The sequence below is a fragment of the Colletes gigas genome, unplaced genomic scaffold (assembly GCF_013123115.1).
Source record: "Colletes gigas isolate AHSC1104 unplaced genomic scaffold, ASM1312311v1 Colletes_gigas_Sc00010, whole genome shotgun sequence".
NCBI classification, from domain to species: Eukaryota; Metazoa; Arthropoda; class Insecta; order Hymenoptera; family Colletidae; genus Colletes; species Colletes gigas.
Genome location: NW_025106639.1, coordinates 6,539,588 through 6,567,452, shown reverse-complemented (window position 1 = coordinate 6,567,452; position 27,865 = coordinate 6,539,588). Strand labels below are relative to the sequence as shown.

Here is a 27,865-nt window from a genome sequence, read left to right as displayed (position 1 = left end):
CGACAACATAATTGGAGAGTGACTTTCGAAAATTGCGAAAATTCAATGCTAGGGAGTTTACGTTCGTCGTGTTGGGCAGGGAACTGTTAACGGGGAACGACGACGGTAGATGGCGGTAGTTGTGGAACTCGACGCGACGATAGCGCTTGGTGGGTCGGCTGATACGAATGGTCAGTACGTGTACGACGATAAGGTCATTCGGTTTGTTGCCGCGGCTCGCAGAAGCGGTCAGGATTAAAGAGCGTGCACAGGAGCTCGCGCGCGCTCCTCGAAGAGATTACAGAAAAGGATAGTGTTTTAATCGAAACGATCGGGCGGCTCGTTCGCGTGGAAGTATTGCAACGTGTTCAAATAATGTGCGGTGGTAAAAGTTAGTTTCTCAAGTGAGATGCGTTGATAGGAATTCCAGCGGCTCGTACGGTACATTCCGTTATTTTCCCTGTCAAAGAAAGGCACGCGAAAAATACTGGTTGTTTTTCCTCGCTCGCTCGTCGGTCGGCTGTGCGCTCGACTGCTCTCGATTTTCCGCTCCGAGTGACTTGGCGCAGAATAACCGGAGGAAGACAAGCCATGTGATACGTTCTACGGAGTTCGAAGACACCGTGGGGTATAGCTCTGTCACCCCGTAGTGTTTTCACGACCATTAACCAAGGCCACGTGGACCACGTTGGGAGCTTGGAAAAAATGTGAGTGCAAACACGATTCTCTTCGCGACGTCTTCGTTAATCCGTTTCAAAATTGAAACTAATCAGGTTCGCGCGCAATCGATACCGTTGCCGAAAAACAGTACGCGTTTTATTACCGCTCGAATAATAAATGCAACGGGCAAGTTTTAAATTTCGGAGCAAGGAGATCGGCGAGAACAAAGATAGTATTCATAGAAAATAAAAAATTACAACTTTGGGGTAGTCTCGACTTTCTTTTATTTTTCGTCTAGAATTCACACTTGCGGCCACTGCAAGTAAATTTTATAAGCGAATGCAAACGATCGACGCACGACTCGTATCGTTTTCACAATCACCGACATGTATTTCGATTATTATTGTTATCCAACGTTTGCATCGTCGTCTGTAAACACTAGGATGCTAAATTCAGAGCAACCTTCCATCGAATTGTGTATGTTGTTAAATCAGCGTCACTAAGGATAATAAGTAATCGAAAGCGCTTTAATCGTATCGTTGGAGCAACGTTGAAATTATCGGCGCCCGGCTCCCCGGCTTCCATTTCCATTTTTCAAAGTCTTCGAGACCGCCGCCGTCGGTGTTTAGAACGTTTACTTAATTATTACGAGAAAGTCTCGTCTAAATGCGGAAGCCTGAAATCGTTGTAGCGAAACGGTAACGAGAGAGTCTGGAAAAGAAAAACGTTCAACGGGTTCGTGCTGGAAGATTGTACCAAACTAATGGAAAACGAAGACATAGAAGTTGTTTGTCTACAGGTGGGCAATCTTTTAGTGGATCTCACCGGCCTAAAACCAGGCAAAAATCCAACGAAACCAATTACGTAATTATATTTCGTGTATCTCTCTTCTTTTTTTCTTTTTTATCAGGGAAGTCGGAGAAGTTTATTTTACCTGCGTCGCGTAAAATTTACGTCTCCTCGGGTTTCACTCGCGGTAAAAGATATTTTTAATTTCAACATTATTTCGAGGCCGCGAGAGGCTGAGGAAAATTGCGGTAATGGGCCTCTGTTGATCTCTCTGCAGATCGTTAGCAACGATTTCAGCCACGTGCATTAACACTAAATTGCAGTTGACGTTTCGATCGAACGATAAAATAGGTATATCGTTACGATATACATTAAGGAGCCATTCTACCTTGCAGGCACGAAAAAAACAATGTTTATTTGTGATTTTTTTTTTTGCGGGCTATTAAAGAGCAAGTAATTCCAGGTTTCGTAGATACGTTTATTATATATTTAGCTATATTTACGAATTTTTGCAACGCATAATATCTATTGATCACGCTGCTTTTGTTGATCAACAAACAACAATTTTTACGAACGATATTCTTAATATAGATGAGTGTGGTTATAGCATGAATTAGGATCTTTTCAAAAAAACCAAAAAATGGCAAAATGGCAGCTATTTTACGAACAAATATTGAATAGTTTCATAAATTCGGTTGCTTTATTGTTAATAAAAGAAAAAGTATCGCATATATCGTAATTATCCTAGTTCATGTTATAGGGTGACCAGTTCTAAAGATACTGATATCTTGAATATACAGGGTGTTCGGCCACCTCTAGCAAAAATTTTAATGAGCGATAGTAGAGGCCAAAATAAGACGAAAATCAAGAATACCAATTTGTTGATGGAAGCTTCGTTAAAAAGTTATTAACGTTTAAAGTGCCGCCTTTACTGAATTTTTTTCTCGAAAATGCGCAAGATTTCGGGGGTATGTCTATTCACCATAAATGACTGTAATTGAACCCTACAACCGAAAATAATTTTTCCACAACGATTTGCAATTTTTTAATTTTCTCGAATAATTTCACACCTTCTCTATTTTTTTTCTCGAAACTGGGCAGGATTTCGTGGGTATGTCTAATGACAAAAACTGATTGTAATTGACCCCCGCAACCGAAAATAATTTTTTCACAACGATTTGCAATTTTTTTTCTCCGTTGAAAAATTTAGGCACCTAATTGGATTTTCAGTAAGGAATTTTTTTCTCGAAAGTGCGTACGATTTCGGAGGTACGTGTAATGATAAAAAATGATTGTAATTGATCCCCGCAACCGAAAATAATTTTTTTAGAACGATTTGAAAAATTTTTTTTCGCCGAAAAATTTCAGCACCTACTCGATTTTTTTTCTCGAAAATAAATAGGATTTCGGAGGTATGTGTACTCACCAAAAATGATTGTAGTTGACCCCCGCAACCGAAAATAATTTTTCCAGAACGATTTGAAATTTTTGAATTTAATTGTTAATAACTTTTTAACGAAGCTTCCATCAACAAATTAGTATTCTTGATTTTCGTCTTATTTTGTCCCCTAGAATCCGCCATTAAAATTTTTACCAGGGGTGGCCGAACACCCTGTATATCTTGATATCTTGAATAGTTTTTTCGTTATCACATACGCAGTGCCGAAAAATGTAGTTTTGTTATACCTGCGCGTGGTACACTTCAGCAGGCTATAACTTCGTTAGTTTTTCAAATCTCGATTTAACATTTGGTAGATATATTTTCGAGGCCTGCATACTAAAAGAAAACGCGAAAAAAAATTTGATTTTTTAAATCCCACAAAGTAGAAAGGTCCCTTAACACAGACGTACGCGACTCGATAATTTTCAACGCGTGAAAGAGATCGACCACCTACAGTTAAACGTCCTGTACGTATCAATGATTAAGAGGCCTTTCTACCTTGTGGGATTAAAAAAATCGATATTTTTTTTTGCATTTTCCTTTAGTATGTAGTCTCGAAAATATGTCTACCAAATATTAAATTGAAATTCGGAAACCTAACGAAGTTATAGCCTGCTGAAATGTACCGCGCGTAGGTATAACAACTAGACGTGAAACTTTAAAGTTGTTTTTCTCGAAACTACATCTTTCGGCACTGCGTGCGTGATAACTAAAAAACTATTCAAGATATCAACATCAAATTTATACAGTATCTTCAAAACTGGTCTCCCTATAGCATGAACTAGGATAATTGCGATATATGCAATACTTTTTCTTTTATTAACAAAAAAGCAACCAAATATATGAAAATATTCAGTATTTTTTCGTAAACTAGCTGCCATTTTGCCATTTTTTGTTTTTTTGAAAAGATCCTGGTTCATGCTATAACCACACTCATCTATATTAAGAATATCGTTGGTTTTAGGATTTCGAATAACTTGTTCGCAAGATATCACGTACGCAGTCGGGTGCCGTTCGTAAAAACTGTTGTTCGATGATCAACAAAAACAGCGTAATCAATAGATATTATGCGTTGCAAAAATTCGTAAATATAGCTAAATATATAATAAATGTATCTACAAAATCCGGAATTAATCGCTCTTTAATAACCCGCAAAAAAAAATCACAAAGAAACACGTATTTTTCATGCCTACAAGGTAGAATGGCCCCTTAACACAGACGTACCGCGACTCGATAATTTTCAACGCGTGAAAGAGATCGACCACCTACAGTTAAACGTCCTGTACGTATCGGTGATTAAGAGATATTGGTTATTAGCGAAAAAAAGAAGGAAAAAAGGATTGTCGGTTGATCGAGTAGAAAGTAAGAAGCGAATACGGTCGTCGTCGTCCGGTTTACTCTTTTCATCGTCTCGTCGAGTTTGACGGCCGCGACGAACGATGGGTTCAATCGGATCCAGAACATTCCTACGTATTGTCAAACGGGTCGTAGGTTAACGGTTGAGAATCGTTCGCGGTTCTTTTCCTTTTCTTTCGAGCGACCGGTGGTCTCGGTCTCCGGCCACGAAACCGGTTACGACGGCTGCGCGCTCCGAGTCTCGTAGACTCGCCTAGAAACGCGGAGAAAAACAAAATCCGGCGAACCGAGGTTGTCCCTGTTCGTTGCCTGGAAGGCCGTTCGTGAGGTTCTGCCCTTTAAATCGCACGAATTCGCGCGCAGCGCATCTCAGCTACGCCCTTTGTTCGAACAAAACGATCACCAGCGGGCCGGTGCGCGCGGAGGATTATCGGGAACGGGGTTCCAAGGCACGAGTAACGGTTGTACATCGAAGCTCTGGTCGAAATTTCTAGAGGAACGAAAAGAGGAATGCCTGTTTTTAGGGTTCTGGAGCAGAAGAGCCTCTTAAGGGGTTACTGCTACCTCAACGGTTAAACCAGCGGCTCTCAACTTTTTAAAGCTCGCTGCGCACGGTTAAAAATACGATTCCTAGTCTCGTGGGCCGTACGATGAAATTTAAAGAGAAACAAAAAACAGTTTTCGATTCTGAATATTTATAGGAAGTAATGTTAATCTTACGTAGAAGTTGACTAATGATTTATGTCGTCTGTGATAATTATTGAAACGGATAAATCGAGAAACGAGTCGAAATATAAATTAAAGATGAACATCGGTCGCGAAGTAAAAAGATTCAGTGCCGCGTGAGACTAGGCCATGTTAAGAGCAATTTATATGTTTCGTTGTGACCCATATGCTGCGTCATTGGGTAAACGAGTGAGATATTGCGTGACGCGTAGCGTCGCTCCGATTAGCAATTATAATGAAATTAAAGTTTCGTTAATAAATCAAGGAACGACCCGGTACGAAGAAAGCGTTCGGATCGCCGAATCGTGGAATTAAAAATTGAGCCGTGACTTTCGAGGCCGCGACAGAATCGGGGTTCGCGATTAATGTAAATAAATGGTGATTCGGTATGCGTACTCGGGTAACAATTGTGCCAAGAGAAATCGATACGTTTCTTCGGGCCCAGCGAGCAACGTTTAGTAATCGTTCTCCTTACGCTCTCTTCTCTTATTGTATTTTTTTCCCTTTTCAGTCGTGTTACGATTCAGATAAAAATTTAATCGCGCGATCGTACGAACGTCACGAATAAATTGCCGCGCGTCGATTCCATCTCTCATCTATTATTCGTTCGGTTCTTCGCAAGGTGGTGGAAATCGTAAAATATCGCCCACCTGTGGTTAATCAGCCTGTACAGATCGGATGGCACACGGGGGCACGCGTGTAAACTCCGATCATTCGTGTTGCATGTGGGATGACCTCGATAGAATCAAGAAGACCGTCGGTTGACTCTTACGATTGAGCTCCCAATAGATTCGTCCTCTTGAATTTTTTAAGAGCACATAGTTCGACGCCGTATCGAGTGGAAACGTGTTCCCGAGCGAGCTTGTCGGAACGATTCCCGCGCAACGAGCCCGTGTGCAATAATTACCAGCGATAATGGGCTTGTTACTCCGCGGGCAAACCCGCCCGATTAAGGGCCCATCGATATTCGCGTGACCCAATTCCATCTTTCAGCTTCTCACTACCCTTGATATTGTCCGTTTACATTAGAACACGGGATTTACGTCGACCCGATGGCTGGTATCGATCACGAGCGGAATCCTTCGCCGTGCACGTGACCACGCTCGCTTTCCGCGACCCTCGATTATCCGATGGACGTTCGATTCGTCGCTTTTCGACCGATTTAATTCCCAAGTCCCCGATTCGAACGATTCGTTGACATTTTGCCAGGACGTCCATCGAATTCCCGTCGTTGTCCGAACGTCCATCGAAAACGAAGCCAACCCCTCACCTCTCCCCCCACGTAGACATCGTAAATACGATTACAGTAATCTTGCTCGTTGTCGTTCCGATATTTGTTCAACAGATAATTTTTTCCCTCCCAACTTGGCTTGGACTGTTTGCTCGACGCTTTTCACCTCGTTTTTCCCCGTAATCGACGCGCCCGTGGGAGTACGTGTCTCGGGGAAGGCGTGTTTCATCGGCGACGACGAATTGAATCGTTTAATACAGTTTGCGCCAATTAGCCACGTTGTCAGCGGGCAATCGTGCTTGTACAAAAACGCGCGTCGATCGACTGGCTCCGTCCTTTCTACGATAGTATAATTCCTCCTTGGACAAATTTTTCTGTAAAAAAAAAAAAACTAGAATCAACAAAGTAACTGTTGACAATGATTGGGAAAGTAATCTGAAGAAATAGCTGTCGATAGGTTCGAACGCAATTTCTTTTTGATTTTTAGCTTTTCAGAATGTTGCCCGTTCGCGGTTAAACGACCTGTACGTTGGAGCAGTATAGGTGCTCGATTTGACGTGCATTGAATTCCGCGACAACGGCGAAACGCGAGCCGTGGGCTTTATCGTTTCGCAAGCTGAAGCGTACGCAACGAACGACCGATAAGGGTATTCGGAGTTCCCGCTCGGTGTATCTGATCGCACGCTCGTTTCAGTCGTAGAAATTGTGCGGGTGTTGCCCGCGGGAAAAGGAACGCGTGCCCAACGGTCCTTTCTGTAAAATTTATTAGCAAAAGATCGATCGAGGAGAGGCGAAACGTCGACTCGGTCGCGTTACTCCAGTTTGCCACCCCTCGACGCACAAATTTCAACCATTCCGCCCTCGTTCCAGCCAAATAACGGTACAAATATATGACGATTCTCTCACTTTGCACACCCCAATTCGTTATCTTTGCTGACACGAGAAAGGTAAGAGTCAAGATCGTCTTAAGGGGTAAGACCATCTTTTGCGATTTGTTTTTTTGGATGGATGGAAAAGCAAGAGGCTAATAAACATTCAAGAATGTTATTAACCGTGTCGTTGAGTGTTACAGAAAAAAATATTTATTAAAAAATAGTGCAAAATGACGACGCTGGGGCCATTTTCGCGAGGCGTGTTTTAAATTTCTTTCAGCATCATTTTGCACTATTTTTGAATAAATATTTTTTTTTTCAACACTTAACAACATTCTTGAATATTATTATCCTCTTATTTTTCCATTGGTTTAAAAAAAAAAATCGCAAAGAAACGCTTTGTTTCAGGTTTCCACGGCGGTCTTGCCCCTTAAAGGGATGAATGTTTTCAAGGTTCAAAGTACTAAATCGCGCCGGCGTAGTATGAAACCGAAGGCTGGCCGGTGCAAGGTTTAGTGACCAAAACACGGTAAGGTTGATCTCATCAACGACACTATTGGATTATTCGTCGTAAGATGATTAGCGTTTCGCATTATTTTGTAAAATTTCTCGAAGCACTGTCGCCGATACTAATCCATTCGTTTCTGCGGCATCTGTCGGCACGAAAAAAACCCTCGCTCTCTCCGCTCTGCAATCTTATTAATAGCGTATCTGTGTCGGGCAAGTGCAAGTGCACCCGCAATCGCGAGAGAATTCGCACGAAAATTGCATTACGACCGCTTCCTGTGTATCGTTCGACGCCGGGGGTAGTTCTCTCAGGCCAAACGAGAACCCAACGATCGATCTTTTCCACGATTTCTTCTTTTTTTTTTTTTACGACGACGAGACGAAATTTGAGTTCCTCGAACGTCGAGTATCGAATAACAGCCGTGAAAGCGAACGGAATCCCGTCGATCAGATTCGCCGTTTTTAAAATCTTGTTTCAAGATCGTGACGCGCGTAATTTAGATCGTTCGATCGAAACAACGCGGGAGGCCACGGTTGTTCCGAATCACGGGAACCGCGAACAGTTTATATCGTTCTTCTCCTCTCCGTTTGTTTGCACTTGGTCGCTGGGCCGTGCTTAAAATCACGATCGGATACATATATTTTTCTTTTTATTGTTCCCAAGCGGGAATCGAGGCCGCAACGGAAGGCGGAGTTTATGAGAAGCGTTACCGGGTTGACGCGTTAACTGGCAGTTTAACGAAACGATTGACTGCATTCGGTCAGACCCGCGTGCACTCTCGATGCCTGGCAAATCTATTCTTAATCTCATCTAATGTAAGCCACGTACTCGGTGTCTCGCGCCTGAAAGCGTCCGCTGTAAAAATTTAACGCCCGACCATCGCTTGGTCGTTCGTTTTCGAAGGCTGCGCGATGCCCGAGGGGTTGAAGAGATATATCTCGGCTGATCGAGGGGTCTCCGTTTGTTCTCAGATGTGCCAGCATGTCCGAAGCGGGCGCGCAGGAAGCAGCGAGCGAGGAGATCGACAGGCAGGCGTCGGTTTACGTGTTCCCGGGATCTGTTGCCCGTCAGCATCATCCGGCATCCTCGACGACGCCTTCGCCGTCAACCACCGCCTCCGTTCCCGAGGGTTCGACGCCCGTCGCGAGCACCGCGTCCGTGTCCGTGTCCGCGTCCGCGTCCGTGTTCGCGTCCGCGTCCGCGAAAGGCGAGAACGACGAGGACGACGGGGCGTCGCGAAGCAGGAGGAGGCCGTGTCCGCGAACCCACGCCAGGTCGGCCAGCCATGGTGGAGTGCTGGCCGTGTCCCTGACGACCACAGGGTTGCAGCCGAACGCTGGATCCTATCTTGGACCTCTGTCCGCGATCGGGTCCGCGAGACCATCCGCCCTCAAGAAGCCTGGACACCAAAGAGCCTTCAGTCAAGGTCAGGTGGTGGACGTACAAGGACACACCGTGACGGGTCACAGCCGCGTCGGCTCCAGAACGGATTTCATCCTCCCACCAGGCCACAGGGAGGAGGCCAGGCCACCCACCGCTGGGAAACCACCCTCCCATCGAGGTCACTCGCGACAAGCCTCCAGGTAAATACGTTCTCGAGGTCTCTTCATACCTGAGAAGGTAGGCGAAGCTTGGGGAGGCTTCCCATTTCGTTATTAGCACTATGCACTCGGCTCTGTACGGTAACATTGTAAATACAGAGTTCTTACGTGTCAAATACAATTAAACGTACAGATTATGCTTTTCATAAATGGTACGAGGAGAGGAAAGTCTATTTGGAAAGCATCGACGATTTTAGAAATCAGAGTACATCGTACACACACAATAATTATAACTTGGAACGATTCGATTCGAGCGCTGTTGCGTCACCAAGTATCGATGAATCGATCGCGTACGCGTCCGGCTATCGGATCCGAATCTATGAAAAAGGGTGTGTTCTCTGCTCGACCGTCTGGTTTTTGTTCGTGTTTTGAATAATGTATTCGCCTTGAGAGTAGAAAAAAGAATTCCAGATCGGCAGGCGCGAACGATAAAGGCCCGAGACTCGCGAATGGGAACGAGAAGCGGAGGAAGACGCGAATTCAAAGGCAGGGGTTTGACCTTTTCGCAGATCGGAGTCGATATACACGATAAGACGTAGCGCAGAGCCGCCTTGGTGGAGAAGACTGTGGGCCAGATGCTTCGGCCCGTTGCCGGAGGAACCTCGTTTAAGGACAATAGTACCAAATCACTTAGTGCCGCCGAAAACGCCGCAGAGTCAGCATCCCAATGGAAAGAGAGTAAACAATAGGTATTTACGTTTCCTTACGATCATCAAGATTAATTTAACAAACGTCTCAACATCCAATGAGGCGTTGCTACTGAAATTCGGATGACTCGTGTGCTTTCAGGGTACGCACAACCAAGTACACGGTGCTGAGCTTCCTACCTCGCAACCTCCTCGAGCAGTTTCGCCGGGTGGCAAATCTATATTTTATATTTATCGTTCTGCTTAATTGGGTGCCAGCCATAAATGCCTTCGGCAAAGAAGTCGCCATGCTGCCCGTGATCTTCGTGCTGGGCGTCACGGCGCTGAAAGATTACTTCGAGGACCGTCGGAGGCTCGGCAGCGATCGCCGCGTCAATAATTCCACCTGTCGCGTCTACGTCGGGTAAGTTAGCATAACAGCCGTTTAGGTACGGTGTTTCGAGGTAGTTGAAACCACCACCTTTCGCTGATATCGCGCGAACTTGCTCTTCCGGCACGCTATTCGATAACTCCGGGTCTACAGACTCTCCTAAAATTAGACTCGAGATAGGGCGGGAATCGAGAACGATAAATTTTGCATCCCGGAGGCTTTGTTTTCGAGAACGCATTCGAGAATGCAATTTTAACCAATCGTTAATTAGGTGATAAAATAAACGAAAATTTGCTGGAACTACGGTGTTCGATCGGTATCTATTGGAAATACGTGGTGGAATAAAAAAAAAACAATTAGGACGATATAACTTTTGACTAAGTTTTATTAGAGACACTTGGAAGGTTCGTTTGCACGGTTCGAAGGAAACATACAGAATGAAAAGGCCCTATACTTTGTCTAAACAAGCCAAGGAAGGGGCACAGCTTCACCCTCTTCGCTTGTATCTCGAAACGCAAAACGCAACTTATTTTTCTCACGTAAAGAAAACTTTCTCTTTTAGAAGAGAAAAAGCAACGGTATCTCTTGTACATCGTTCGTTGTACGACAATTTTGGAGCATCTGTTTTTGCCAAATTGCCGCAAATTTTATAGTTCGCGGATAGGCCGCAGATAACCCCGAATAATCGAGCGATGTCGCAATGTTGTTCAGCTCCAAAATTAGTGTGTAAAAAAAAACGAAAAGTAGCGGACGAGTTTTACAAAAATCGAAGAACCGACCTCGAGCCGCGAGATAACGATAAAAATTTGATCAAACAATCTGTATCGTGTCGCGTTAAAAAACAAAAAAAAAAAAACTAGGACACGCGTAGCACAACATTGGCTATTTTAGAGCACGTACGCTCCGAAGTTATGGTTCCCGAAACCTCGAGAAAATAAATATTTTAGTAATCGCACAGATGGCCAAAGAAGGAACAAAACAACAATGCATTCTTTTTTGTAGAGAAACGTTTTGACACGGCAAGGGCCTAATTAATGCAATTAAACGGTGGTTTAGCGCGCGTTCTTCGAAGTGATTAATGGGTACATCTCATATGGTGTAAAAATATCTTTTTAAAAGTAAATTACAATTTTTTGCCTCCATACACGATGTGCAATTATTCCGAACAGCTCGCGATGAATCACCGTTTATTTACATCGATTATAAACCTTAATTATGCCGGGAGAAAACCTCGATAACGTTTATTCGAACAAATATTCTAAGCTCGGTGGTTTTTTTTCAAGTCTCCGGACAGAGTTGTTATTTAATGGGTTAATGCAGCCTATCGTTGATCGTGTATGACGAACGTTATGGTGCTCGATGGCTCGTTCGCGATGAAAAAGACAATTTATCATCGGGACGGTGGATGATAGGACAATCTAGACAATCCAGGGCGCGGAAAAAGAGATCAACGACGATGTGTATCGAGGTGAACGGTGGAAATGGCGGTTCCGATCGAAGGTCTCGATTAGCTGTTCGCGCAACAAAAGCGCGTTAATAAATCAGCATCGATTCGTTCCGCGAACTTGTTACTGCTCTCGGCGAACCGTAGTCGTACCTTTCGTCGGGCAAATTGAAAGGAGCATGGCGTCACGGCGAAGGGCAAGGTCGGGACGAGTATTATCTTTCAAATGGTTTTTCTGCGTGCACGAATAGTCGCGCATCGATCGCTTCTGGCCACGTGGAATCGGCTTGCATTATAAATGACGATACAATCCAATTGTTACTAACTGATACAATGGTTTCTTTTCACCTCTCTGTATCGTGATTCGCTCGATCTGACTCGTCAAAATTGTTGTAAACTCGGTGCGCTTCTTTTCGCTCGAAACCAATTGAACGATGCGGATACAATTATCGAATCACTTTTTTTACGGTTGATACGACGATCGAGGTGTGTAAACATTAAAACAATTTATCGAGAGTAATCGAGTGCATTTTAGGGTCACAGCGATTACGAGCGACCAACAGATAAACGGTTCGAGAAGAATATAGTAATCTTTAATCGCATTACTTAACATTTTATCGTTACACGCTTGCGTGGCGAACATACCAAAATCGGATTAACCGTGCAATTAAATTAAAAAACCTCAATTCGCTCGTGTCTATTTTTCACGAAATCGGATTCCCGTCCCTCCGAAACGAGATAATCTCTGGCAGCCGTGTTTAGAGTCGCGACGAGTACCTTGAAGCGGTTTTTTTTCCGCGCTGAAAACCGTCGAGCGAACAAGGCTCCCCGTAACGAGAAAATTACATTTACGCGAGGTTGAAGCAACGATGACCAAAGGAGGAAAAGGTTGGAGAGATTGCGTCGGTGACCCCGTGCAAACAGCGCGTTCTCGGCCTCTGGCGAACGAAATTCAGAGGACCTGGGGACATTGTCACTGAAAACGGCGTTGAAAACCGTCGAACGAACAGTGTTGGGAATTCCAACATTTATTAGCGAATATTAGTTAAATTACTTGATTGACAATTTGGGCAAGTACCTTAGGGTACAAGCAAATTGCCGTACTCTCAAGTACCACCCTCAGCGGGTGGGATTTCGAATATCTGAGGATTAGCCCACGAGGGATGAGCAGTTGTTTCCAACCTCCTTTTGAATATGTAAAAAATCGCGGGGCATAGGACTTTAGAATTGAGAATAACACACGAACTCCGTGAGAACGTCATTAAGAACATTGAAAATTAGACTGTTAACACATGGAAATAGTTGTAAATAGTATTGAACCTTCTATTTGCTAAATAAAACGGCTCCACGAACATAGTGGGAGTTACGAGGAGCGAAATTAAAGTTCCAAGCATGAACGACATCGCGATAGTTCGCTTCCGCGAAAGGATAAAGGGGGAACACTTTCTTTTTTACGTTCGATCGGGAGCGCGCGCGAACTCGTTCTCGACCTACATGACCGCAATCGGAGATCGAAGACCGATCGAACGAGCGGCAAAGGAATTCTCAAAACGCCACGGGGCGAAAATAGGACCGCGAGAAACGCGCGTTGTCTGCGTTGTCTTTGATCGTTCGATTCGAAAACAGCGCGCGTTGAAACTACGGTCAGACTCGGCCAGGAAATCTGGAAAGGTTCCAGAATAAAACTTTCGAAACCAAGATGTTAACCAGAATTTATTAAATTTTACGACAGAAGTGCAATTTGGCATTGTTTTAATGCACCGAACAGTGGAAGGTGATAATAATTCGAGAGTTTACTAAATTATTTTAGCGAGTTATTACGCATTACGATGTTTGTAAACACGAGTCTACGTTTAGTATCAATCGGCGTGAGATTAAAGTTTCCGTTGATAACTCTGTGCGCCAGGATGGTCATTCACGAGTAGTTCATTTTGACTGGTGGAAAATTGTACGAAGAAACGTGTCCCTGTTGGAAACAATCATTGTCTTCGTACCTGTACAAGCTGTATTTCGTTTAAAAAAGTCTAATATATATACCGCAATGGAGGTCGCAGCTTGAGTATCCATCTGCCAAGTACTTTATAATTTAGTAAACTTTAAAGTACACCTCTTGAACAACCGAGTACAGGGCAAAGTGCCTCGATACTCTTCCGTAGAGATTAAAACTCCGCATCGAAAGGGCGTAGTTGAGTTTTTTTTAGATGCACAGGAATGAATAAAGTTACTTTGTACCGTTCCAGAGCGATTCCCCGCAGTTGCGTGGAATTCCATGTAGTTTTCCACGGTCGGAGATTAAGTTTAAAGCGGTAATACAGAGAAATCACGAGAATCGTGTAACCCGAACGACTGAACTAGGTCCGTCTCGTGAATTCTTGGAAACGTTTGATCGCGTTTAGCACGATAGAGTTTGTTCGTCACCCTCGGTTACGCGGTCGCGCATTGCAGATAGAGCTCTCGATGGGGAAAAAAGAATTTTTGTTCACGGTTGTTCGTCGCGTGTTGGCAGATCGCGACGCCGATTCCGCGAGATACGCTCGACTCCGCCGTTGTTTTGCGCGAATTCATCGATTCGCTGGCCGGTGCCAGCTGGAAGAGGAACCGACGATCGGAAAAAGGATCGAAGAACGTCCAAGTATTAATCCCGTTCGGTTCGGAGAGAGGATTCGCTGGCGCTGAAAGGAAGATAACGGGGCCGATTGTGGAGCGTTCCCGCGTAGGGCGGAGGAAAGGAGGTCGAGGGAAAATCGCGCGTAGGTCGCGTGTTTACTTCCCCGAAGACGACCGAAATATCTTACCTAGCGTAAGAGCATCGAACATCGAACGATACGGTCTACAGCGGAGGAATAAAAGTTGATCGACTCGTACGTTTGAACCACCGATTGGATTATCTTAGCTCCGTCTCTGGATATAATTACTTAGCATTCGCGAGATGAACGGGCACACGTGTTACAATTAGATCCCGATTCTCGCCTTTGACCTTTTTTCTATTGGAGCGCGCCAGGCATTGGCTTCGACCTCTTTCACTCCGTCGTAGCATGTATGGATAATTTGCCATTCAACCTTTCTTCTTTATCGGAAGTTGAGGGACTACCACGCGATGTCATACATCCATCGCGGAAATTACCCGACAATTGATCGATCAATTGTCGTACAAATTTGATGGACCTCAGCCTCATCTTTTCTTTATTTTTTATACCGGAAGCGGCCACGTCGAAAACTGTTAGTCATCAAAATTGGTCGACCTTTTAACCATAGGAATTGACTATCTACGTGATAAGTAACGATTCGTAGTAATAATTATAACGATTAAAACTGTTTCGCAACGTTTTTTCTGTACATGGAAATGTTAATTATTTGTGACTCAACTAGATAATCTAGAAACGGATAATTTTCTTTTTTCCAGTACGATCCAAGTTATGTAAAATTCGAACGAACGAAAAATTGTTGCTGTTGTTCTCTTAGAGTTTTCTAAGGAGGAATTCAACCGAAGCAAAAGAGAAATTGAAAGACGAAACTTTCCCCGTGAGTTTTCTAAGGTGTCTGGATAAAAATTTGCTTGTTTTTCTTCTTCTGCTTTCCACCTAGGAAGAAACAGGAACGCGCGTCGAAGCGATATACGATTAACGAGCGTCGAGGACTCGAATTAACGTGGAGTTACAGACGAGCCGGAGATATGCATCGCGTCATTGTGATCATAACCTGCTCGCGAATGTTCCACGGTTTGCACTCCCGCTTCGACCGGAGAATCACGTTTCATAGTTAACAGAATTATCGTCGATCCTTTTGCTCCAACCGTGGACCAGAAAATCCGTTCTCTCGTTCGAGACATTCCAGAAAGAAATTAATCTATATTTACCTAAATACCGCCGTAGAATTTTGGCAACATTGACTGGTACAGGAATCTTGCGGTCTTAGGAGAGATCCGCGACGAGATATGCGACCTTCCACTGCCAAAAACTCCCCTCCACTCCTCCATCGCGTCACAGTATACTAAAAGTTATGTTTACCAAAAAGGTGTACTCGCGGTATCCGTTAGCTCAGCATTTCTCAAACTGGAGGTACCTCGAGTCTCGGAAGCATACCATACGATTATCGAATATTTTTATTCGATGCAAACAGAATTATACAATTTCAAATAATCGTTTAAGAGTTATTTTAGTAAACTATAAAATATCCGAGTTTAAACGCGCAGAATTATTACCGAGTCGAAATGGTAGAAACATGAATATACACGCTTTATGAAGTTTATTCGTGAGAAACGTGTCCCAACCGTTGATAAAAGTTTCCCTATTGTGAGATTCCGTGCGTGGGCGAAGTTTGAGAATCACTGTGTCAGCAACTGTACTATCGTCGAAACATTCTTCAGCGTGTTTGGCATGAAAGTATTTTCACTGTCTGTCATCGTTTTATCCGGCGGTCTCTTTGAAGACTGTTTCGACGGACGGTGGTTTGACGGACAGTGCGAATTTGTTTTATCTCGGAGACCCTGTCTGTCCTCGGTGGTGTCAGTCGTCGCAATCGTAAATTACTCACGATTGTAGCACGTTTCGCATCCACCAACCGGCCGGCTATCCTCTTTCTATCGTTCGCGAAATTGTAACAAGAATCGCAGACAAGGAAATCGTTCAATAGCGGCTGGGCTCGTAATATATTTATCTATTCATTTATGCAGAATAGTCCCCATTAGTGTTACGCAACGTTGCATTAAGAGCAAAATAAGAAACGTGTTTATGAATACGGCCTGGAAAGAGATTAAAGCAGCTTCGATGATCTTCTAAACAATAATAATAACTTCATCGTCTACCTGCGTAACCTTTCGGTTATTATAAGACAAAGGTTCGGACCCTTTTCTTTTTTTATCGATACACTATTCTATGCGTGCCAACACATCCACGATATATTAATTTTCTTTTCAAAAATTGTATTTTTGCAATTCGAGGTGTTTCGAGGGGAGCTAATAAACTTCCGTCCGGATCGAATCGATGAACGATATTCCAGGGACCGTTAATCGAACCACTTTAACGTAAGCGGAGGCGTGTTCTGCGTGGGTCACTCGTCGTGCAAGCGTTTTCCGCGAGCGTGAACGGTCGAGAGAGGTTCCACGTGCGTTTATTGCGACCTTTACCTACTTAATTCGCAGTTGCACGCATCCACGCGTTGACCTTCTTCGGCCCACCGTTTTAATTTCGTTCCACGGCTAGAACTGCCGTCGCGTTGGTCCACGCCACCAACCATCGACATCTCGACGCAATGTCAAGATCGAGAGCAGATACCCGCCACGCGTTTCGATTCTCGATTAATGTTGCTCGGACTGTCTCGAGAGGCTAAGTCGGTCGGGAGCACGGTGCATTCCCCCACGGAGATATCGGCGTCGCAATTCCTCGGTGACGTGCCGTTAACGCTCTGTCGACCACCGACGCCATTGTGCTATTTTTGGTAGCGAGCCACTTGTCACGAGTAACCATCATACTCTGACCATTTCATCGAGAAATTGTGCGTTCAGAGAAAGATAAGGAAAAAGCAAAAAACTTGATTATTAGTGGCTCGGTAACTCATAACAAATGCTCAGTTTTATGGGACGTTCGACCCAGCATCTATTTTAGGGCGAAGTCAAGGAAATATTCAACATATCTCGCGCTTATACGATTGTCTTTCAGGGCGACTAAACTACATTAATTTTACGACACGGTAATTTCCAGTGTCGCGCGTAACATCGATACACTCTCATCAGGACAAACTTGTCGAGATTTTCGCGTGTGTTTGCGCAAGAATATTAGCGCAGAATTAGTCGTACGCGTCGTAAAGGCTGTTAATCGTTTTATAGGCACGTTTCGCGAATAATTGTTTATAGCAGGCTCGAGCCATAATCCCCGTATACGCGACTCGCGGCGCGCATTCCCAGGCGCATAGGAAACGGTAGTCTTTTTAAGACACGAAACGGGTTTCTCAAAAACGATGGGAAAGATTATCACGAAAGTTTGTCAAATCGCTTATGGCCGGGAATCGTGTGTAGTTAGCCGGTAATCCGGGGTCAGGTGATGGATAGTTTCGTACAGAAAAACGCCTAACGGTACGAGGGTTCGAGACCTTCGGTGGATCGAGGAGATCGCCTCCCACGCATCGACGATTCGTCGAGACAATATCGTGCTCGTTTGATAATGGCGTAGACTGTTTTTTGAATCGACAGTTTTTAAAAATAGCCTTCCCGTTGTGCCCGAAACACAAAGACGGTAGACGGGAGGATATTGTGCTTGTCAGTCGAAGCGCTGGGAAGTGGAATAAAGCCGGCATAGGGAAGGCACAGGCAATAAAACCGGTTGCCGTGTCCCTCGAGCCGTTTTCCTCGTTTCTTTCCTGGATACGACCAACGAGAGATCCGGCTCTCCGCGACAATGAAACCCGCGTCGACATTCTTCATTTCTACGCCCAAAGACTCTCTAATGGATGGCTGTCCCACGGAAGCTGACCCTCCGCCATCCAAAATTTCGCTTAAAAATAACAAATAGCCGACAGACCCGTCGATAAACGCCAGGGACACTCGCGAGGGTTTCGTTGCAAACTGTTATTCAACGCGAACTTCTCAAACTCTATAAATATCAGCCCTGCCATCATCGGTTTTATTAAATCATATGAAACGTCGACACCGTCGTAAATATTCTCGTTGCAAAACTGTTTCGTATTTACCCAACGGGAAATTGAAGAGATCTCGAGCAATACTCGCTGGACGCGAGGCTTTCGCTCGACGAGCACCAAGGAGGGGAACATAGTTGCGAAAAGACGCGAGCGGATGTTGCGAGTGAAATTAGAGGGAACGGTGTTTTTTTTTCCACGGTGGCGATGCTTTCGTGCCCGTTAAATAGCCTGTGATGTAATCGATTACATCATTTAAAGCGTGGAATCGGTATCGTGTCACACTCGTGCGCCCGCATATTGCACCCACGCTTCCTCGGCTCGAATACCCTAACCAATCGAACGGGCCACATCGAGGGGAATTCGAGCATCTTGAATATCTTGTTTTCTCCGTGGAAATCTTCTATTTCAGGACGCTGAAAGGGGCCGTCCCTTCGCGAATTTTCCCTTCAAACTGTCGTTCCGTTTTACTGTTTTAAATTTGGAAATTCCCTCGACTCATCCTTGGCGGAAGAGTCGTATCTCGCGTGTTTGGCGCGTGTAACTCCGCCACACCCTGTATATCCAACGACAACATCGCGACGAGAACGACACAGAGTACACGCAGCCGAGCATCCGATCGATAACGAGCGATTTAATCGCGCGGATCTTCTGAAAAAGATATTTCCAACGTGCTACGGCTTCGATCCAGCCGGAGGGAATCGTTAGCCTCTCGGCTCTTACCTGCCCCGACCGACTATAATCGAGTGTGCAACTATTCGCACGGTATTGGTCGCCGTTACTCCCGTCCAGTTTAGCGGAGAACACCAATTAACGGCCCAATTATCAGTCAATTCAGGACACGAGAACTTTAGACGAATCAAGGCTGACGCCAGACCTCGCATTCTCGTATAAAACACTCGGCGGACTAATTGATCGACCTTCGTTCATCGCGAAGATCAATCCGAGCGCTCCGTTTAAAAAGCTTAGATTTTTCCAACGTCTAAATCTGGAGGCAGCCGGAATCGATCGTCCGGTGATTTCTCAGCAAAGTTCGAAGGGAGGAGGATAACGGAATTAGACGGAAATGAACGTGTTACTTGTCGTAACAGCGACGCCATAAAAGTCCCGTGGAAAATTGAGAAACAACCGCGGCAAACGTTTACCACGAAACGCGCGACGTAAATAAGTAAATAAATTACCTAAGTGCCTCCTGTTTCCGCGCGCGAGTCTCGTTCGAGTGAAATTCTATTAGATAACGCGATCGAACCCGAGCCACGGAATCCTTTGAAATATTTCTATCGAAAGTTTTCGGACGTCCGAGCGTTCGTGTCGCGATCGAACTTTCGTCGAACAATCGTGTTCGGGATAAACGTGCCCCCCGGGATGTCTTCGAACCAGGGACCAAGCCAATAACGAAACGCACGCGTCTCGGAATTATAGGAACGAAACGGCAAAAATGCCGATTTATTATCTAACCGCGCGTTATCTATAATGAAGGCGTGTTGCATAAAAGAATTTCTAAGGCTACACAAACGCTGTCGTCACCGAGGCCGATTTATCAGCGATTCGTTATCGTGGAAATTTTAAACGGGTCGCTGGCGAAAAAAAATACGTTCCTAGGAAGAACTCGTGCGCGAATATTCCCGTCGAATTCGTTCCGCGGACGCGACAATTAACGGTTACGTTGCACGACGACGAACATAGAGGAATCCTGGTTTAAATAAAACAACCGGCGTCGCCGCCGCGGAGGCTCCTTTACGAACCGTTAACTCCGTTCATCCTTGAACGTGCGACAATAACGATGGTTGTTCGTACGTTGGACAACAGGCGTAGTCACACGGCCTCGGGAATAAGGAAAATGCAAATTCGAACGGCGTTACGTGTACCGATCGCCGGTTTACGGTTAAAGACGTTGCCAAAGCAGATTTTGGCTCGACAAAGAGCCGGGGAACGAAATTTTCATGTATGCTCGATTATATCGAACCGGCGTGTAACGTTCCTTCACGTACTGTGAAATTTCGCTTGAAACGGTCGTCGAGGATATTTCAAGTATCGATAAAGACCGTAAAGCAAACAAAATGGCCTGTAGGCTTCGCGTGCCTAATGGATGATACGACTCGAACATGCTTCGCAGTAGTATGTCCCTGCCGCTTAATGGTCAGACATGAAATCGTAAATGGAGATCTCGGTGGTATTGAAAGTAAGGCAAACCTTGAACGAAAAATGGAGAACGGAGTCCGCTCGAGATACCGGCTGGCAATTTCTACGATTGTCAAGAAGTTGACGAAACGTACGGTGGTTCTTTTGTCGAGTTTCCAGGGGTAGCGAGACCGAGGCCGAGACCTATCGAGCAATCTCTTTGGGTCCCGATAATGTAGCCGTTGGGTGAGTGAAAAACGTGGACGGACGATATCCGACACAATGCGCCTTGTTCGACATCGTGACACGTCGGTTAACCGATTCGAAAAGCAATATTGGCGAGTCCGCGATACACCGAAAAAAGAGTAAAAGGGGGACCGCGAAAATCGATCGACCGACATAAACGACGAAGGCTCGACCCGAACAAAGGAAAACTATAAGTGGAGATGTTTCGAAATTTAGCAAATATCGATCTTGGAAAATAGGCTTTTAAAGTTTTTTTTTGCAAATGTTCCTCGTTTACTGATTCTGCAAAGATGGTACTGCCAAGTTACAAAATTTTTTTTATTCGCTTTTTCTATCTGGACATGGTCCAAGGATTCACCGGACTTGGCTGGACCATCGAGGATTTATCTTTCGCGACCTCTCTTCCGACAGTTTGTAATGCGAATATTTCTACCGGTTTCCGTTCACCGGTGAATGGGCTACGGGTCTTTTGGAAGCTGTCTCTTCGTTTCGATCGTTTTTGTCTAGCAATGAGCGCCTTGTGGCACGAAGCATTGAACCATGGCGACAGTTAGTTAACTATAATCGACGTCTGACCGTCGTGACGGCTTTCGCTGATCATCTTCGACACGACTCTCAATGGTATTACGAAATGAACGCTCTTCCTCGATCGCGCCTGACATAAAAAAAAGAGACACTCCGGTCTATTTCGTAATTGTTTTAGCCGGTGAATACCTGAGAATCTTAATACAGATAGCGTTGAATAAAATAAATTAGACCTTGACACATAGAATTCCGAAAAATTGAAAGTTTCCTATCCGATGTTGCCTGGCTAACGGGACCCGGTCTTATCGATAACACGATGTTGCTCGATTGCAGAGAAGACGACAGGTATGCAAAACTGGCGTGGAAAGACGTGAAGGTCGGTGACCTGGTTCACCTCTCGAACAACGAGCGAGTACCAGCCGACGTGCTGCTCTTGCGGAGCAGCGATCCACGCGGTTTGGCTTACATCGACACGTGTAACCTAGACGGGGAGACTAATTTGAAGCAACGACAGGTCGCCAGGGGCTTCGTGGACCTCCAGGACAGCTTTCAGCCCGCGAAATTCCGATCCGTGATCGAGGTCGATCAACCGAGCACGAGGATATACAGGTAAAAATTGGAATTCCACGGACGATGACGATAACCGACCAAAAGATCGGCCAAAGAAAGTTGAAAGATAACGTATTTCACGGTAGACCATCCGTTTAATTCATAAATTAGAGACCCGAACGTACGACGAAAGCGCGGATAGGTGCGAATGCTGCTCCCAGCGATTATCGATTCGGTACAAACGGCGAAAAACCGTGCGAACGTTGACGATGAACGTTTACAGGTTTCACGGAGCCGTGGTTCATCCAAACGGCGGAAGAGTACCCGTCTCCACGGAGAACCTATTACTCAGGGAATGTTTGTTGAAAAATACCGACTTCGTGGAGGGCATAGTGATATACGCCGGTCACGAGACGAAGGCGATGCTGAATAACGGCGGACCCAGGTACAAGGTAAAGATCCATCCATTCGAAAGATGCTTCCCCTACGTCGATCAGTATCACGACTTTTTTTATCGCGAGACTCGTCCGCGATTTGACCCCGGTACCGTTCAACGTCAGCTAGTCCGGATCGTGAGCGACCTCCCCCGTCGGAATCGTTGAAAGGGTGATTGTTTTCCAGCGTTCTCGTCTCGAGAAACAGATGAACAGGGACGTGATATGGTGCGTGGTGATATTGGCGGTGTTGTGCGTGATCGGCGCGACCGGATGTCGCCTATGGCTGTCCGAGTACTCCGACCTGACGTTCGTCCCGTTCATCCCGGTCCTCCAGGATCCCAGTTACGAGAGCATGCTGACGTTCTGGACGTTCGTGATCATTCTACAAGTGATGATACCCCTCAGCCTGTACGTCACCATAGAGATGGCCAAAGTGGGGCAGGTCTATCACATCGGTCACGATATCGGTCTGTACGACGCGGACGCTGGACGACCGGCCGAATGTCGCGCGCTCAATATCACCGAGGAATTGGGTCAGGTAAGGTGGATTGATCAAGGCACGACGCGTGGGATCTCGATTGAGAAGCGCGCGTTCCATTGTTCCGATAGGTGCAGTACATATTCTCCGACAAAACGGGCACCCTCACCGAAAACAAAATGCTGTTCAGACGGTGCGCCGTGGGCGGGCAAGATTACTCGCACACCGGCGTCGACGACGAACACCTGACGCCCTCCTCGCGTCTGAAGGAAGACCTCCTCATAGGTACATTCAGGCAACATCTCCAAGAATTCCTAGTCGTATTAGCGATATGTAACACCGTTGTCGTAAACTCTCAACCCCATTACGACAACATGAACTCCAGCGGGGTGATCGAGGAGCCGCGAAAAAATGGCGACGAAACCGGAAAGTTCGTACACGAGTCTCGCTACCGGCTATCAAGTCGTATAAAATTGTTGTTTACAGTTTGAACCCTATTACAGGTATACGAGGATGATAGAAAGCAGGAGTCTGACCCCGTCGCCGGTCATCCCTTTGTCTACCCTTTCGCATCCGACGAACAGTCTCGACGAGAACGTGTCTTCGATATCTTCGATGGTGGAAATGGAGTCTGTGCTGAACAACACCACGAAACTGTCCAACAAATTGTCCAGGTTATTATTTGTTTCTCGTTGTCTTTGCACCGATGCTAGTTCGAGGTTCGTTTGATCCGCAGGCCGAAATTCCTGAACGTGACGTCGATACCGAGCTTAGGTATGGGACTGCTGGGAAGGAAATGGTCCCCGAACGGGGCCCAGAGAAGACGCAGCCCGCTGAGTCACGTTATCGACGCCAGCGGGAAGAACGGAGACGAATTGTTGCCGACGCCGGCGATCTACGAAGCGGAAAGCCCCGACGAGCTCGCATTGGTGAACGCGGCTCGCCTGTACGACGTGAAACTTCTTAAACGAACGGCCCGTAGCGCGATCGTGTGTCTGCCGGATAAATCTATCCTCACTTTCGAAATTCTCCATGTAAGCACGTTACGGATAATCGGTTTTCCGAGTCGTGTCACTTTCTCCGTAAGAAAGCCAACCCGAAGAACTTTGAAACCCAAAACCTTGGGAATTCTTCGGGCGCTGGATCCTCGATGTTACGCTTCACCGAACCAAACCAGACGCGTTTGGAATTGCAGGTGTTGCCGTTCGACTCGAACAGAAAGTGTATGTCCATCGTGGTGCGCCATCCCCTGACGAACGAAGTGGTGTTGTACAGCAAAGGGGCAGACAGCACCATACTGTCCTCCCTGACTCCCCAGGAAGAGAGTTCCACGACTACCATGAAGGTTCGACAGCATTTGCAATCGTACGCGCGTCAAGGTCTTCGAACCCTCTTGATGGCCAAGAAGTCTCTGACCGCGCAAGAGTACGAAACGTGGCGACAAACGCATACAGAGGCGGAGCTAGCGATGGAGAACCGCGAACGTCGAATCAAAGAGTCGTACGCGATACTCGAGTCCCGTTTGACGCTTCTGGGAGCAACCGGGATCGAGGACAAGCTCCAGGCAGGCGTACCGGAGACCATGGCCACCCTGATGGCGGCGGGGATCGTTATTTGGGTTCTCACAGGTACTAGCTTCGCGAAACGTGCTTTAAAGGGTCGCGCCACCTTGGAGGCACCTCCGCAAATTTTTCTTGGACAACGTTACAACCCCCGATTGAAATAAATTCCATTTGTAACGACGTTCGTTGTATCCGCGTTTGACCAGTGACTTTCTTATCGATTATATTTGCTATAAATTCACTATGGGATGCACGATCAAAGTGCAAAGTCTAAGACACTGTCGCTAATGATCGAAAGAATCATAATCTTGCGCAGTTAACGTTCGCGTGGACCAAGCGGCTCGGAAGCTTTCGAACTATCATTGTACGAGAAAGAAACGATGTCTCTCGGCCGCTAGGGTGGCGTGACCCCCTAATTATACACTTTGAAGCACGTGGCTAACAGATGCTTTGAATTGGAAGGGGACAAACCAGAAACCGCAGTGAACATTGCATACTCAGCGCGTCTTTTTTCGCCCGCGATGCAGTTACTGTGGCTGCAAGCAAGGTCCAAGACCGTCGCCGAGGCGTTGATCCGCGGGTACCTTGAATCCGCGAGGAGAGAGAGCATGATTCACGGTAACGAACGGAGGGGAATCGATAGTATCAGGGACCTTGCAATGTTTAATCGCGACACGGCGGAGAACGACGCCCACAGAATAGACAGCCCATGGCCGAAGCAAAGGGCGCTCGTCGTGGATGGGAAAACATTGACCGTGATCCTTGATCCACGCTCAGGATTGACGCGACCGTTTCTGGAGCTGACGAAGACGTGCTCCAGCGTGCTGGCCTGTCGGGCTACGCCTCTTCAGAAGGTACGATGAGAATTTAATTCCCTTGCTTTTTTCTCTTCCATGCTTGTTCCACGCGTAAAATGCAAATGTCTGTGTATATTTTAGGCGTACATCGTGCGAATAGTGAAGGAACAGCTGGGAATGAGAACCCTGGCGATCGGCGATGGCGCGAACGACGTTAGCATGATTCAGACCGCGGACGTAGGTGTCGGGATCTCAGGGAACGAGGGCACACAGGCGGTTATGGCCGCGGACTTTGCCATCACGCGATTCTCGATGCTCAGCAGGCTTTTGCTGCTGCACGGCCATTGGTGTTACGACCGTTTGTCTAGAATGATCTTGTACTTCTTTTACAAGAACGCCACCTTCGTCTTCCTCGTGTTTTGGTTCCAGGTACCAATAGAAATTTAACGCATGCCAAAACAACCGGGTTCTCGTAACTCCCGGGACAGATCTCGATCGATAAATAGCGACTTGGTTCTTCCGTATGGCGAGTACCATCTGTCCTGCGAGTCTTGAACGATATTTTTTACTTTGCTGCAGCTGTATTGCGGTTTTACCGGAACAGTAATGGTGGACCAGATTTACTTAATGCTGTACAATCTCATGTTCACGTCTATGCCGCCGCTGGCATTGGGCATATACGATCGAATAGCTTCGCCCGGCGTTTTGTTATCTGTGCCGCAGCTGTACAAAAGGGGGCGACTTGGACTTATCTATCAACCTCATTCGTTCTGGCTGACGATCATCGATGCGTTGTACCAAAGCATCGTTATATTTTTCGTGAACGAGAATGTTAGTAGAGTTTCGAAGCAACGTAAAATCTCGCAGGTAGATACACCGTCGAGTAAACCGGTTGGTTCGTTTGTTTAGGTGTTCTACGACACGACCGTCGATATATGGGAGTTCGGAACCACCGTAATGACGTGTTGCATCGTTGTTATGCTGACCCACGTGGCCATAGAAATTCGATCTTGGGTAAGATGCATCTTCGTGAACGGTATCTCGAAAACTGTATTGCCGAGTAACGCACCCTACAGAACATTACTGCGTTTCAGACCATAATCCACGTTTTTGCCATAATGGGATCGTTATCCGTATTTTTTGGATTCTGTTTGATTTACAATGTGGTGTGCGTTAATTGTATGGGCCTTCTATGCTCGTACTGGGTAATGGAAACGGCTGTTGTGAGGCACACGTACTGGCTTACGGTAATACTTACTTGTGTTCTGGCGCTGTTGCCTAGGTACGAATTTAAAACCGTAAACGTAATCTTAAAATTAAAGTCCGCCTGGCCTAGATGCTGCTATTGTTACTTTATCTCCAGGTTACTGCATAAAACTATAAAGTCCACGCTATATCCAGATCTCACGCAAAGCGCCACGTTCAAGGTACCACTGAAAACCGGAAGCCATCGACAACGAATCGCTGAAAGGAGCGAGAATAATTTTATCGCTGGTTGGTCGCGTTCAACGCAGCATGCTACCATAAGGTAGCTGCGATTATTATCGTTTTACTACAGAATAAGAATCATCACTCGATCTTTACACCAGTTTTTGTCGCGTTCTGTGTGTTTTAGAACCGGAAGTAAGAACGACACGTTGACGACGATCGTTGCATGACATATCCTGAAGCGTCGAGCAAGACTGTTGGCATTGTTAAAGCTGCCGAAAAAAGGAGCAACGTCCCACGTCGCATTTCAACCTTTACTGTTCCTAAGGATCGAAGTATTAGGGAGCTTACGTTAACTCGATGAATGCTTTACTTTATCGATACCGTGTTGTTTGTTGTGATCGTCATCTATTCGTATCGATTAGTGTTTTTAGTTGAATCGAGTGGCCTTACATTTCAGACTACTGTTCGTTGCATTTGATGGCTGTGACATTTAGGGACCAAGACTGTTTAGTCCGATAGTAACGTCGGTGTCCATCGACGGGTCGAGCAAACGGTCCGGACTCATCCGGAACACGAGTTGCATACCGGATCAATTAGAGAGTAACTCGGGTCGCAATTTCCCCCCTAGAAATAAGCGTATTGTAAAAAGATACATGAAATGTATATTGCCTTGTACGAAGTTCATGTTGTATAAATGATATATTTACGTTACTATAACGCAAACGGGTGTTGTATACTTCTTACGTTCGTGTTCGTACATTATTACTATAATTACTAAAGCGTAAGTATATAGAAATACCCGATTGGCGGCCTGGCATTGGCGACGTCGCGCTCTGCCAATCGGAAACCAACCGTGTCGGTCCGCCAATGAGACGGTTTCGCGCCTCGTGACTTTTGCTCCACGGTCTACGAATTCCTGTATATTGAACGTTATCAACGTTATCAACGTTGCAGGTGTCGATATAATATTTCGATAAACGATTAAATAGCAGATGCGCGCGTGTAGAGACGTCAGTAAACTCGAGTGTTCTCCAATCCACCGCGTCTCGTCGATGTGTCCCTCTGGGTCTCCCGCGACCCCTGCGTTCCTCTTTTCACGAATTCCTCGTTCCCCCCCACGAGTTGCAATATTAACACGTGCTCCACGTTCGATTCTTGCCCAGACGCGACGCTCTCGCTTTTCCCGGGGATTAATTTTTTAGGCTTCCTTCCCCGCCAGACGCACAATGCCAGCCATTCATTCCGATACGGCGACACAGACACGCTGATTGTGCACAATGTAGACGACCCACGGCGAAACGAATTTCTAAACAGTTCGCAAACGCATCAAAGATTCAAGAGCGGGAGGTTTTGCCGCGGGGCCGTGCCCCTTCTCCCTCCGTTACCAGTGCCAGTGATTTGCGTAGATTCGAAATGGTTGGCGGTGAGCACCACTGTACGATGCGGAAACACGGAACGATGGTGG

General features: G+C 45.9%; 1 protein-coding gene across 1 annotated transcript; it reads left to right on the top strand.

The window, feature by feature from the left end:
• Window positions 1-18: 18 nt before the first annotated feature.
• On the top strand, window positions 19-27,117 carry LOC122397999 (phospholipid-transporting ATPase VD). Its single transcript, XM_043397562.1, has 19 exons — window positions 19-686; window positions 8,534-9,145; window positions 9,673-9,852; window positions 9,953-10,213; window positions 21,480-21,755; window positions 21,979-22,147; window positions 22,317-22,670; window positions 22,742-23,040; window positions 23,114-23,284; window positions 23,347-23,644; window positions 23,806-24,238; window positions 24,635-25,026; window positions 25,111-25,398; window positions 25,549-25,800; window positions 25,879-25,983; window positions 26,064-26,251; window positions 26,333-26,497; window positions 26,585-26,657; window positions 26,700-27,117. The coding sequence occupies exons 2-18, from the start codon at window positions 8,544-8,546 to the stop codon at window positions 26,625-26,627; spliced, it is 4,476 nt and encodes a 1,491-aa protein (XP_043253497.1). The 5' UTR covers window positions 19-686; window positions 8,534-8,543; the 3' UTR covers window positions 26,628-26,657; window positions 26,700-27,117.
• The last annotated feature ends 748 nt before the right edge of the window (window positions 27,118-27,865 follow it).

Bases quoted from the DNA above. Each gene is read 5' to 3' on its own strand.
- LOC122397999 (XM_043397562.1), top strand. From the start codon at position 8,544: ATGTCCGAAGCGGGCGCGCAGGAAGCAGCGAGCGAGGAGATCGACAGG. The intron at 23,285-23,346 runs GTTATTATTTGT...TTTGATCCGCAG, and splicing joins CTGTCCAACAAATTGTCCAG to GCCGAAATTCCTGAACGTGA. The intron at 26,252-26,332 runs GTACGAATTTAA...CTTTATCTCCAG, and splicing joins GTTCTGGCGCTGTTGCCTAG to GTTACTGCATAAAACTATAA.